The sequence below is a fragment of the Salvia splendens genome, chromosome 18, assembly GCF_004379255.2.
Source record: "Salvia splendens isolate huo1 chromosome 18, SspV2, whole genome shotgun sequence".
Taxonomy (NCBI): Eukaryota; Viridiplantae; Streptophyta; class Magnoliopsida; order Lamiales; family Lamiaceae; genus Salvia; species Salvia splendens.
In genome coordinates this window covers 7,185,757-7,200,007 of record NC_056049.1, presented here as the reverse complement: position 1 = coordinate 7,200,007, position 14,251 = coordinate 7,185,757, and the positions used below count along the sequence as shown (strand labels likewise).

Sequence of the window (14,251 nt, the reverse complement as noted above, 5' to 3'; positions counted from 1 at the left end):
CAGATGGGAAATCAATAGGCTATCTTGACTAACTGACAGACCGTTTAGGCAGACGAAGGAAGGGGGAAGATTTGAAGACTGTAATCGATCAGATTGAACTTGAGCTTGTGGGGATAGTAGCTTAAAAATTCGAAACTAGTTCATGCTTGTTTGTTTTGTTGTGTTTCTGTTCTTTGTGTTCTTTTCTTTTCTTAGTCCGTAGTTGCTTAGGTCTAGGAGTTTGTTTTGTTTTCATTTTTAGGGTTTTACTTGGTAACCATGCATTGAAATTCGCCTTATTCCTATTTTCTTGTCTTTCATACTTGAGGACAAGCATGATTTAAGTGTGAGCAGTTTGATAAGGCTAATTTCATGCATCGGTCTAGGGGTTCATTTCATGAAATTGCTGGGTCTAACGCATTGAATTAAGTCAGGTATGTGAAGTTTTTCGCCTGATCCAGGAAAAGAAGAGGACGCTTGCATGGTCCTAGGAAACTGGCGAAAGGGTGAACAATTGGAAGAAAATTGCTAGACGGAGGAAGCCTCGGAGTTGAAGGGTAGAATAGGGATTTCTACGAAAACTCTAGAAGGCTATGTCCGCATCTATAAAAGGGAGAAGCATGCAGGCTGGAGGGACCTTCTCGGCTGGAGGCCTCACTAACAGCTCCTTGCTCGATTCACCTTTCCACACACTTGACTCTGAATTCGCGAGAGATTCCAGTTAGCACTTGGCTGGTGGTTCACGTTTAGCTTTCCGACAATGGTTCGAGGGTTGTAACACCGTCCTAGTTCAAGGGCGAAGAAACAATTTACATTTCCGTTGCTATTTACACTGATTCCGCCGAGCTTCGCTGTTCGAAGCTCGGTTTTCTTTTGACAACCAATATTTTCGGTTTTATTCCAGATTTTACTTTCGCTTATGTCTATTGTGTTCATTTCTGGTTTGCTGGTTGAGTTCGATTGATTTCGAGTTAGGATTGTCGGAGTTAGTTATTTTTGCAGTTGGTTCTGATTTATTGCCGATACTTGTTGTTTGGATCTGAAGAATGGTTCTGCTTTTTGGATGAATCGGAGGTTGGGTTTTGCTGGAGTTTGTGATTTGTTTGTAGATTGTTCATGATTGATTGAGATTGGAGTAGATCTGTGAAAATCGGAGTTATGGCGTTGGTTTTGCTGTTTGTTGGGTTCGGATGGCTTGGATCCGGAGTGGATTAAGCGTCCGACGTAATCTGAGAAGGAGTACTTGATTTCCATGCCTAGTTTACGTATTTACATTTCATTTCGCCTAGTTTACGTAGATCTGTTGTATCTTCGAGTTATTGTAAGTTTCCGTCGACCAAATCTGTTTATTATGTTTGAATCTGGGCATTTCCTCTGTTTTCTCCATTTGCGAATCTGAATTAGTTAGAAAAGTGCATGAAGATTGTTAGCTGCAGCTTTACCGTACGTTGTCAGGCTTGGATTTCATGGTCCCCACTTTTTATTTCCTTTGTCTAGTGGTTATCGGTAGTTATGTACTCGGTCTAGGAATTGTTTAAACTTTTCTGCCTGTTACTTGGTTTAAGAGTCCTTTGTTCTTCGGTCTAGTATTTACGTTTTGTACCTAGGTCTAGTAGTAGTTAAAATCTCAACCCCTTTTGCGTGGCAGCAGCCATTTTGTCCAAATTCTCTCAATACTAGCCTACGAATCCATCTCTGTGGGATCGACTCCACTTCCCTATACTAATCCATAGTATTCGGGTTGAGGAAATTTAATTGTTGAAGGAGAGTCGTGAGTGCCCAACGACCGGAGCGCCATTCGATCCCTCGAGTTACTGGACCCTGTGATTCAGTTAATTCGGAGAAGCGTGGTGTCTCGACCTAGCAATTGCTTAGATCGAATTTTGCAAGCGCATAACTCGTAAGTACTTCCACCCTTCATATGCATTAGAGGATTCATGTATATATCTCCTCTGGCCTCTTTTGTATTAATGTTACGAACAATTTGTCATTTTAAGATGCGTGGTTTTGTATATCTTTTTTACTGTATGTTTTTTCAATATAAGTATAAGATCCTTAAGAATAAAAAAATAAAAAGATTAATATTCATCATTCACGTTTAGTTCAATGGGTTAGTCCAAACTCTGATCATATATGATTATGATTTTTTTAATCTAATAAGATTTCAATCTCAGCAACCAAGTATGATTGATTGAAACTTGCTAACCAATCCAATTTACATCCCTAATTTCACATGTTCACATCGCCATCATTGATTTCGAGGAATTAACCACAGTTTAAATGTAAAAACATTCATATAATTAGACTATTGGAAACAAATTTTATAGTTTATGTGCAATAAGTGAAAGTTCATGCACTTATCCGTGATTACCCCAAGATATAATCACGAAGTACAAATTTACGTTTTTTTTTTTCTTTTTTAAAATTTATAACACTATACGAATAGGAATGTATTCAGGTCATTACACTAAATATTTGTAAAACAGAAAACTAATTAAAACCGTTTGATATTCAAATCTAATGCTTCTAAATTTGCCATGTGGATTTACTCAAAGAATATAAAAAATCATAAAAGTGCAATTTGGGTATTTTGCACAACATTACACGGTTATTGACTCCTAAATTAACGGCTACCATGATTTGATTTCCTTAATTACATATCATTATCTAAAAAAGTCCCGTCTCTAATTAAATTATTCACAAATTTCCATTAAGATTTAATATACGCTAGTCGTCTTCTTCAATCTTTTTTATCAAACTATATTCTCAAATTAATACAACACTGTTGGAACCATCAAACTTTTTACATTGAAATTTTAGCTTTTGTATAAGGTTTTAAATGAATTCAATTGTTTTAGTTAATATTATTTGTTTCTTCCAATGTCAGATTCAAGTGCAAAATATATTCTGGGAATTAATAAGTTCTCTAGGAATTAATAATTTCTTTTACATGATTCTATCTCAATGTAAACCGGATTCATATTTATTTAACATGGACAAGTCACAATTTTGCAGTATGTAATGTACGAATTTATTTGTTTAATGTACATTATGTGTAGTTGTAATGTAGTTTATTTAGTGTTTTGTAATGCATCAAAGTTCGGGCTTGACTGAATGTTCGTAGAATTCATACTGCTTGTAATGTACAAACTTATTATTTAACGAATACGTCACTTAGCTAGTAATGTAGATTTTTTTTGTTCGCTGATGGCCAGAAGTTAAATCCATTCCCCAATGGTGTAGTAGTCCATGGAGCTAGGGTGTAGTACCAACCCAGTAACCTAGAGTATATTTCTCATTCCCTGTGGGGTTAACTTATCCTTGGGGCTAGTGTATAGTACCCACACAGTCAGCTAACATCAATTCTCACTTAAGTAGCACATTAGTACAAAATAATGTAACCATTTGTCTACATAATGTATCGCAACCTAGTGCAAGCAGATAATTTACCATTACGAAGCATATATTGTAACATTTAAAAATGTATTAATCTCACAGAAAATAATACAACATCAAAAGATGTAGCACATTAGTAAAAATAATGTAAACATTTTCCTTAACAATATATCAAATCCTAATGTAGGCAAATAAATATTTCTTCAAGCATTTCTTGCCGTAGCCTATGCTCTGATGCAATAGGAATCTCGTCGTCGAAGTCATCAACGTAATCGACGTTAACCCTGTTTTTACCTATTCAAAAAAATTTACATTGATTAGTTATAAGGTTACATTACTAGTAAACACATGATTACATTACTATTAATAACAAACTATAATGTACACAGTAGTGCGAAATAATGTAAATATCAGTTGCAATGATGTGTAAAGACGCAAGTCACGCAATGTATGCTTATTTACTATACCAATAAGGAGTAGAGAATGTAACTGAACAAATTTATTAATGTAACATACCATAGTCTAACACATAATGTAGCACATCATTTTGAAATAATGTAGCACATTTGCTTAGATAATGTATCAAATCCTAATGTAAGCAAATACAAAACCCTTAATAGGCATACAATGTAACTCAATAAACATATTATTGTAGACAAAGCAAACAACAACACAATATAATGCAGCAGATTAATAAATAATGTACATATATGCTCAAATAATGTATCGTAGTTTAATGTAAGTTGATAATGTACCCTTATGAAGCATATAATGTAACACAAGATAATGTAGCAAATCAGTGAAAATAATATACAAATTTGTTTCAATAATGTATAAAAGCGTGCTGTAACATATAGTTCACTCACATATTTTTTTACTTGCTTGGCTATTGGAAGGGCGTTTTTTTTTCACCATTTTCGGTATTAAGAACAAAAACATAATTATTCACTGCAAAATGACCAAATTTACGCTATCAAGAATCAATTTTGACAATGAGGGAGGTGATTCACCAACGATTCAGTCTAATGAACAGAAACAATAATTCGACGAACACAAACCCCGAAAATTGGAATCTATAATTAATATTAAACTAAACTATAAGTAACAAACAGAAACACAAACAATTAGAATCGATAATCACCAAAAATCAATACATTCACTAATGAACAGAAAACCATTTGCAAAAACCAAACAATTTATGATGGAAAAATACCTGCCAATCCTGAGTTATTGTTCCCCGACGTTGAAACACTGAAATCGATTGTCTAACGACGAGAAGTTGTCGTACGTTGGAATAATGTACAATTTCTGTCTTGTTGACGGTGAAAAACAGGCATGAATTCGGTTTCAAGTGGCAGCGTCTAGGGTTTGGGATAGGGTTGAATTGGGAGGAAGAGAGAATGAATGAGAGTTGAATTGACGGAGAGAGGGAGAGAGATTGAGTTGTGAAATCGTCGCTCAAATTAATTATGCTAAAATCTCGGAACTGCAGTTTCAAAACTGCTACACATTATTGTGTGATACCAATTTTACCCCGATAATGTACGAAATTGGCCGAATAATGTAGCTCGCTTAGTTTAAATCATATCCATCCAATCTACTTATCCTATGATTGTAATTTGTTTTGTGTATAACACTAAAGGGGCGTAAGGACCTTAATGTTCCCTTATAACTATACATTGTATACCACGAGAATACACGTGGCGGCTTAATTTAGTTATGTCGTCCATGACCGTATCTATTTTCTCTAGCCAAATTAGTTCATCTACAATTAGGGTATGGACAAGAAATTGTAGTGTGGAAAGATAGAATCATAGAGACATATATGTTTGAGTGTCGTGAAATAGACTTTAATATGACGATTAATTAATTTTGGCTGACACTAATCTTCCATAACCTTGTTTAATTAAATTGAAAATCGGCGTAAGTAATTGTAATTCAGCTCAAATCGAACAGCTCAATATATCTATCTAATTATGTAGTCTTATCCTACAATCAATTTTTAATTCTGGCCTCTTATTAGTTTACACTTGGACCTTCGATAATATATTACGTGTCCCCTCCACCTAATTTTTTTAAATGCGGCTACGTTTTAGATTCTACTTATATTGCATAAATTAAATTAGCATAGTCTACGAAATAACTACTTCAACAAGATTTATTGTATTTCGCATGCCTGATTTCGAAATAATTGAAAAATGACCAAGGTACAACATGGGAAACTTTTAAAATTTTAATGTTTTTTTTCTTCTTATGTTTGAAGGGGAAAATTCCAGTTTTTTTTAGTGTTTGTGTCGTGTTATTGTTGTGCAACATATCGATACAATTTTTTTTTTATAAAAAAACACTGTTCAAACCTAAATAGAATTGCTAATTAATGCTCTTAATCTATTAGTAATTCTTCAAATTCGAAATTTGTCATTGATCTTTTCTACGCATTATAAGCTCTATAACATATCCTAGGGAATTATATGCGATGGTTAGAATGAAAATTTTATTCCGTAAAAACTACTCCACTAACCATGTTCTTTTATACAGTCCAGAGCCTTTGTCCTAGCGGCAATGCGCTTAGACATTATTGTATGAAGTGCCGAGTTCGAGCCTTGCATAGGTGGTTCATCAACTTCCAACCTAAAAGTGTACCGAATACTACCCTTTGGCAATATGGTTAATTTATCAAAATATATTACTATTAAGTTAATTTTTTGTTAGAAGTTCGAAAACAAACAAATAATCTGACTATTCTATGTAAATGGCTAGAATTTTTATGTTTTTATTTTTGTTGTTAAAGTTAATTTTTTCTTAATCAAAGTGGTTATTACTTATTAATGGTATAGATAGTCAAAACTCCTACGGAAAATGTACATTTATACACTGATGATTTATTGGTTTCTTCTTATCATTCAAAAAAACAAAAATCTTATTTTACATTACATACAAAAGCACTCACGCAATTGGTTTATGTATATACATACAAGTCGCAACTAACTCATCTTATTTCCACCAACATTATTGACAAATTATTTTGGTTAAATTTCACATGACTGAAATTGAGTATACAAGTACCTCAAACAAACCTTACTTCATTATTGAATATTGGTAGACTCTCATTTGGGCTGGTTTTAAATTTGGCCCATGTGTAATTGATTTGGGCTTGACCCAATACTTATGCCTTCCACTCCAGATGCAGGTATGTGTACTCCCACCCGAATCAAGGCTCTCAGTCGTTGGATAGCCGAGTGTGCTTGTTATGTGTGTGAATCTTTTGATTCTCTAACTCATTCTACACTCTTCACACTCTCTCTCTCTCTCTCTCTCTCAGAGTTCTTCACTCTTCTTCTTCCCTTCTTCTCCGACGTTTCTCTGGTGATTCTGTGTGATCTTGCACGGTTAAAAGTGCTTCAGATCTTGCTACAGTAATAGAGGAGGCAACCACTTCGGTTGCTGGTGTTGGGTGGGAACTAGGGTTTCCAGTTTGGAGTGTTTCTGTGCGAGGTTGTTCTCGAACGGTGTAGATCTGGGGTGTAGGAGTCAGTTAGGCTTGGAATCTGGAGTGTGAGGTTAATTACCGGTAGATTCAGCTGTGCTCCTCTGGATCTGTGTTCTGGAGAATATGCTTGTATCATCGGCGGGTGGTTGAGCCAATTGATTGTTGTCTTCTTTGTGTTTCTTTCGGTATTCCTTAATTGTTTGCACTGGATCCGAGTGGATCTGTTATCTTGTGTTTCTAACGAGGGTTTTGAGTGTGCAGGGTTATTGAAGCTTATCTTGGAGTGGTTAAACTCGAAGACTTAGTCTGTAATAGCTATTGTGTATCTTGACTGTAATAGCTAGACTCGTTGTATATATCAGTCGCTTGGTTGATGGTTTGACTGAGCCATCTTGTAACAAGACCAAAGAGGTCTCGGTAAATAGTGAATCCGAAATTCGTCTGATCCCTACATTCATTACAACAATTAATCAAAGCAACTACTCTTCATAGTAATATCATTCTCAAACTAGAATCATGTCAAAAACCATATATCTCTACTTTCTGATTCTTGCTGTAATCACAATCCATACTGAAAAATGCGATGCAGCTCGTCATCTATTGCAGTCGATTCCCCGGTTGCCAGCGATCCCATCAACGTTTCCTATGTCAAATCTCCGACCAATGCCGTCTATTCCAATGTTCCCAACTCAGCCAACTATGCCCAAGCTTCCCCCGTTTCCTTGGATCCCTACAAGCTTCCCAAATATCCCTTTCTTCCCTAGCTTTGGCCTTGTCTTGTCCCACCACCTTCTAAGTAACTTTGTTATTTCCTTATCATACACTTTCAATTGCGTGCAGCCATGTTACGATCGGTTTTGTAGATGCTACACTCGACAAAATACGATATATCTAGTATCATACATTCTATAGATTTCTTTCTATAGATTTTCAAGTTTGACACTTTCTTTAAAGAATTTGATGCTAGCTGTAAAGTTGGACCGGATGCTTCCAATAATCGAAGCAAATATGTAACTATTGTAACAGAGACATTTCTTTTCGGCACGAAAATTAAGAAAAATGTATGTACTTTAATAAATAAAAAGACGATAAAGTAAAAGAAAAGAAAAAATAGAAAGATTAAAGTAAGAGAAATGGAAAAATAAGTGAGAATAAATGTCTTGACTTTTATTAAAAAATGAAATGAGTCCACTATTATGGAACGTAACAAAATAGCAAAATGACTCCACTACTATGGAACAGAGAGAGTAATTCATTAGCCCCTTAAAAAAATTGTAAATTAGTTTAGCGTCCATAGCTTCTATTCAACGCAAGTCACACACGCCGACGTTTCTCAACTTATTATTTCTCTTTTAAAATGACAGAATTATACTCATCTGCCCATAGGAATAGACCATATTTCTTTTTTCACCTGTCACATAGAAATAGTCTGTATTGCAGTTTATGTCAATTTTTTCCTCATTTTCTTTTACTTTATCATTTATGGGCCTACCCTTCAGGCTTCACTACAAAATTTCAACAATTTTTCTCATTCTCTCTTACTTTACTAATTACGCATTAAAACTCATGTGACCTATTTAAATGGGATGGATGGAGTATTTGACTACCAATTCTAGTTATTTTTGGAACATTTTTCCACTTCTCCGTTTTCTTTTTAATTTAGAAAAATTAATAAAAAAAGTTCACTTTCACCAAATACTATCGTTATTTTCCATTTTTTTTCAATTTTTTATCATCCAATTCATCCTAAAACTCATCTATAAATACCATTTTCATCACATAATTTTTTTACAATAGTCTAACATAACTCTATCTCTCACTCATTTTCTTGAAATTTTTATTTTCATTCTCTATCAAGTATGTTTGATCCAAGGGAGGAAATTTTTGGAAACCTGGCGGAATCACTAGAATAAGCTGACAAAGCCCCCGCCAACCCTCCTGTGCGATGCTACGTCCATTGTGAGCGATAGCAAGCCGCCCAAAGACAGTTACTTGATTATTTTTTCGAGGAACCAAAGTAGAGAAATGAATACATCTGCCGCCGTTTCCGCATGCGTTGACACTTATTTTTTAGCATAGCAAATACATTGGTGGCTCGGGAAGAGTTCTTCCAAGAACGAGTTGATGTTGTTGGTCGGTTACTCTTACGACACTGTAGAAGTGTACGTCCGCAATCCAACAACTTGCTATTGGGGTAACGTCGGATTTGTTCGATGAGTACCTACACGTTGTACAAGCCACTGGCCGCAGAGGCTTGAAATTTTTTTGAAGAGGCATTCGGCAGCCATCGGTGGCGAATATCTTCGAATCCCCAACACCAACAATTGTCAATTCTTGGTTTGTCTTCACGAAGCAATGCACGGCCTCCCTAGGATGCTTAGTAGCACTGACTGCATGCATTGACAATAGAAGAATTACCCCACGGTGTGGAGGGAGACATACACAAGCGACCACAAAGGTACTTATAATTAGCTTTTCTTAAGCAAAGTGGTTAGTATTGTTTTTATTATTTATACACTGATGACTTATTGGTTCCTTCTTATCATTCAAAGAAAAAGTATCTTATTTTACATTACATACAAAATTACTCAATTGCGTTTATGTATGATTTCTCATCAGAATCGAACACATATATATACAACTACAAGTCGCAACCAACACATCTTATTTCCACCAACATTCGTGACAAATTATTTTGGTCAAATTTTACATGATTGAAATTGAGTATATAAGTACCTCAACCAAACATTACTTCATTACAACAATCAAAGCAACTACTCTTCATAGTAATATCATTCTCGAACTAGAATCATGTCAAAAACCATATATCTCTGCTTTCTGATTGTTACTGTAATCACAATCCATACTGAAAGATGTGATGCAGCCCGTCATCTATTGCAGTGGATTCCCGGGTTGCCAACGATCCCATCAACGTTTCCTACGTCGAGTCTCCCACCAATGCCATCTATTCCAATGTTCCCAACTCAACCAACTATGCCCAAGCTTCCCCCGTTTCCTTCGATCCCTACAAGCTTCCCGAATATCCCTTTCTTCCCTAGCTTTGGTCTTGCCCCGCCACCTTCTAAGTAACTTTGTTATTTCCTTATCACACACTTTCAATTGCGTGCGGCCATGTTATGATCGGTTTTGTAGATGCTACACTCGACAAAACACGATATATCCATCCGACATAGTATCATGCATTCTATAGATTTCGTTGCGAATTTATTTGCTTGTGTGAGTTTGAGTTGGTTCTAAACTTCTGTTATCGATGTGTAAGTTGGTGTAACATATGTTGTTGTTTTATGTACTCCTATTACATTTTCCTAATATTATGACACATGTTTACAATTATTCTCCATCTGATTTGATTTTATGTCTGCGTTTCCATAATTGTATATGTACTCATGTAGTATACTAGTATGTTCTGATGAACTAAAACACTAGAGCAAAATATGACACTAAAATTGATAAGTCAGCAACAGAGAAAACTTGAATTGGTAACTAAACTCAAAGAGCTTCTTAAGGTCTGCATCACATATCTCAGTACTCATATGAACTTTCTAAGCTCTGAAACAATGACGTCGTTCGGTTCTCGAAGAAATCATAAAAAGCGGGAAGAGCAAAAACTGGAATAATCTTACTTCTAATGACTCAATTCTTCAAGTTTGATCCCAGACAATGTTGCAAGTTCTTCCAATGGCTTCTCACCGCTGAAAACCTGTGGCCATCTGAGCAAATTAGACATCTAAAACACCATCATCAAAATTAACACCCTTTTCTCAATAATGTTGAATCCATCGAGAAAACGGCAACGTTAATGGCATGATGGTTTTTGTTTATTTGAAATATGCTAGCAATTTAGTACTACACCAAGGTCTGCAAACTAACTACTACTAGTAGAATAAAACATTTCATCGATGCAGATTTTTTGACAAATACACAGATCCATAGATATACGAAACAAAAACCAAGAAGGCGGAAAGATTTGGTTCAGATGAAGAGGAGTTTGCACCTGGCCATTTATTTCCCAAGACGGAAAATATTTAAGGTCAATACCATAACAGGCCTCGGCCATTTTAGTTCCTGCCTTTAATCCATCAGGATAGCACTCTACGTAATCTAACAGTTTAGCTGCTTCGCGCCCAAATATCTGTTTCCTTTGCAGTACAAAACAACAAAAGCAAAAGGAATTTAGAAGAGAATATCTGCAAATATCTTCTATAGGTCAATGTGAAGAACCAAATTTAGGATTTATAATTTTTCTTATTTTATCTCTATATCCTGAAATTTATCCTTCCTCTTAAAATCCCTAGATCCATACACCATAAGCTTCTAGAAGAATATGGCAGATGCTAAAACCAAAAATGGGGTAAAGAAAGAAGGAAAGAAGTTAAAGTAGCATAACGAGGAAAAAAAAAGTTAAAGTAGCATAACGAAATCTTTAACAATGGTGAGGGAAAACTTTTGGAGTTTGACTTCTATGCTTCAATCACTAGATAGCAAGAAATGAGAAGAACTAAAATATCATCATTCATTCCAGGAGAGCACTTATTCATGCTGTTTCTCAGTGCTACAGAATATCAGTAAAGCAAATGAGGTGTTTTTTACTGAAACTTCTAGCAAGTCGGAGACTCTGATCTTTTGTTCAAGTGTAACTGTGTAAACCTCAATAATGCTGAGAGGTTACATTTCAGGATTACGAAACCATACTTCTCATTTTTATGTTTCTAGTGGAGTTCGACGGAGAGCAATGATCACAAGTTTGTAAAGCAGAGTTTCCAACTCAAACAACATGAGAGAAAAAGAAAATTACCACTTTCTGATGCACACAATGTGAACACCAGAAAGCCCCATATAGTCTCGCTCCAGTAGAGTGCAGATGTTTTGCAAGAGAAATAGCCAAAGGACTTGATTCAGTTGTGATCTCTTTTTCTACATATGGTAATTCTGTCATTGCAAAACTGTTGGATACATAAAAAATCACTTAATACATAGATTACGGGATGCATGAGCTCTGACCATCAAAATCTAAACTTTGTAGTACCTTGATGAAACAGGTTGAAAAACATTATATGATGCAGCCAAGGCTATAATAAGCAAGCTAGCTATGCTCAACTTTGAGCCCAACATCTCTTTAATCTTGTCGATCCCAAGATTCTGCCAAAGGATTCAAAACTTCTTTTCATTGGTAACATAATGTAAAAAAGAGAAAAGACAATATCAGGAGAACCTTTATGATAATCAAGAACAAGCTGAAGGTTAGTGCTGATGATGTCAAACAGTGTAACCATGACTCTCCACCAAACTCGGTGCTCAGGGTATACAGAAAGTACGTAGTAGCAACTACAATTGAGGTAGTTATCCCAACCAAGACCGTATCAACATCAGTTTTCTTGACATCAAACAGTGTATTCTGGAAACCAATATGTTGTCCGAGGCCGAGAATCGCAACTAATCCATAGGCAGCCATGCCGTATAATGGCAGAGGAACACCTTAATATAGACAGCATCAATGTTATACTCCTCTCGTCAAAGGCACAGAAACAATTGGTTTAAACACAAGTGGTGGTGCTGATTTCCTTAATACAAAGCAAAAGCCAACTAGAAGCTTATGGAGGGCACAAAAATATCTAAAAATAAACATGCATTCTTAATAAAGTTCTGTTGGCAACACTAACCAAACAATTCCATCACAAATTAGTCACAATCGCTTAAAGCGGAGGGAAAATAAAAACCTAACTATTTCAACATTAGTCAAAGAAGAATACCTAAAATGGAAGCGAAGTGACTGTTAAGGATGCCATCGCAAGATCCCTCTCCTATGGGGCAAAATGCTTCCGAATTGGCGAGAGTCAGATACGCAGTCTCCAGAAACCCAACGCCGCCGAGAGCGGCGCACCATCCATATGCTGAAATGAGCCCGTCACTGGCGGCGGAGGAGTCGGATTTGGCGGTGCGCTGGCTGCCCGCCGAATCGCAGCTGACTTTCAGCATCAATAATCTCTGATTGGAAGCTCCTTTCTGCAATGACAACGGATCGGATTAATCGGTAGCCGAAGTGATGACAGAAAATCAAATACTAGTACTAAAACACGCGTAATTGGAGAGAAAATGCGGACCTTGAACAGAGACGCCGAGAGCTGAGGATGCGGCGGAGAAGTGAGGAGCTGCCGGGGAAGAGACGACGGAGATTTAGTGAGGAAACTGGTGCTGGACATCTTCGTTATTTGATCAAATTCAAATCAACATCAAACTCAACTAAAATCGGTAGTTTGATATTGTAGTTGATGTAGTTTAAGCTCAGCTCGAGTAAATCAAGAAGAGTAAACGCAGCAATTAATTTTTAGTGCAATTTGATAATTTTAATTCCTCGAATTTGCTGAGGGTCTCTTGAGAAAAACGTGTTGGAAATGTTAGGGGAGAATATACCTTGTTGCCAAAAAAACAAATTTTATTTAAAAATATACTACTACAATAATTTAAATGACCAATTATGAAATTCCAATTCTTTTGATGAGTGACAAGATAAAATATGGTCTGTCACACTCTACCGACTCATCTCTCGTCCACACTCATGGTGGATGAAATAATGGTTCCCCATCTATCCCGTGATGACTCGAAACTCCGATTTATTAGTTCTACTCCCGTGATGACTTGAACCCTCGATCTATTGATTAGAGGGGAAACGTCTTTACCAACTGAGCTGTGCTTCATTGTCTAAGCTATCTACCGATGGTGACGTCATTAGTTGTAGCAATGGTCGTGTCAATGAGATCGATGGGGAGATAGATGAATTAAAAATGGAGGAAGTGCTAGAGGATTTGTGGGTTGCAGCCTCTTAGTTAAAAGACTAATAACCTAACCATTACGGCGATAATGCTATTTTTTCAGCTTGATTAAGGTACATTTAGACTATCTGGATGGTCGGACGGGACAACCTATCTAAAGTCCCTAGATCCGCCACTGAATATGAGACACATATTTGCATACGGATGAAGTAATATGAATATTAGCTTGAGTTACCAGAAAATGTATAAATTTATATAATAATCATCTCGATTAAATAATTTAAATAATTAATTTTAAATCAAATGGTATTTTCAAATTTAAATCTTTTATATCAATAAAACATTTTTGAATTTAAAAAGCAAAAAAAGAATGCATGTATACAATTTTATTTGTGGGATTTATCTTGAAATATCATGTAATAATCTTATACTCCTATTAAATTTATAGTTACAATTTCAAGTGATAATCTTAAATAAAATTTAATAATATACTATTCCTCCAATTTCACAATAAGAGTCATATTTTACCATTTTAATTTATCTCATAAGAATAGTCATATTTCAATTTTACCATAAAATGTTAAATAGGGCTTAC

The 14,251-nt window shown here is 35.7% G+C and overlaps 1 protein-coding gene across 2 annotated transcripts; it reads right to left on the bottom strand.

Moving 5' to 3' along the window:
- Nucleotides 1-10,338: 10,338 nt before the first annotated feature.
- LOC121776415 (thiol-disulfide oxidoreductase LTO1-like) lies at nucleotides 10,339-13,282 on the bottom strand. Of its 2 annotated transcripts, none has more exons than XR_006045288.1 (7): nucleotides 12,988-13,282; nucleotides 12,637-12,889; nucleotides 12,099-12,361; nucleotides 11,913-12,025; nucleotides 11,682-11,829; nucleotides 10,881-11,025; nucleotides 10,339-10,586 (listed from the first exon to the last, which is right to left on the bottom strand). XR_006045288.1 is itself a non-coding variant. In XM_042173591.1 (7 exons), the coding sequence occupies exons 1-7, from the start codon at nucleotides 13,084-13,086 to the stop codon at nucleotides 10,512-10,514; spliced, it is 1,089 nt and encodes a 362-aa protein (XP_042029525.1). In that variant the 5' UTR covers nucleotides 13,087-13,281; the 3' UTR covers nucleotides 10,339-10,511. The 2 variants fall into 2 exon arrangements, 1 of the variants encoding a protein (XP_042029525.1); XM_042173591.1 differs by having other exon boundaries at nucleotides 10,881-11,018; nucleotides 12,988-13,281.
- Nucleotides 13,283-14,251: the final 969 nt, after the last annotated feature.

What these genes read in the sequence shown, in the direction of transcription:
- LOC121776415 (XM_042173591.1), bottom strand. Translation starts at nt 13,086, where the DNA reads ATGTCCAGCACCAGTTTCCTCACTAAATCTCCGTCGTCTCTTCCCCGG. An exon ending in TCACTTCGCTTCCATTTTAG is followed by an intron (nt 12,362 to 12,636) that starts GTATTCTTCTTT and finishes GTCTATATTAAG; the next exon opens with GTGTTCCTCTGCCATTATAC. An exon ending in TGTTCTTGATTATCATAAAG is followed by an intron (nt 12,026 to 12,098) that starts GTTCTCCTGATA and finishes ATCCTTTGGCAG; the next exon opens with AATCTTGGGATCGACAAGAT.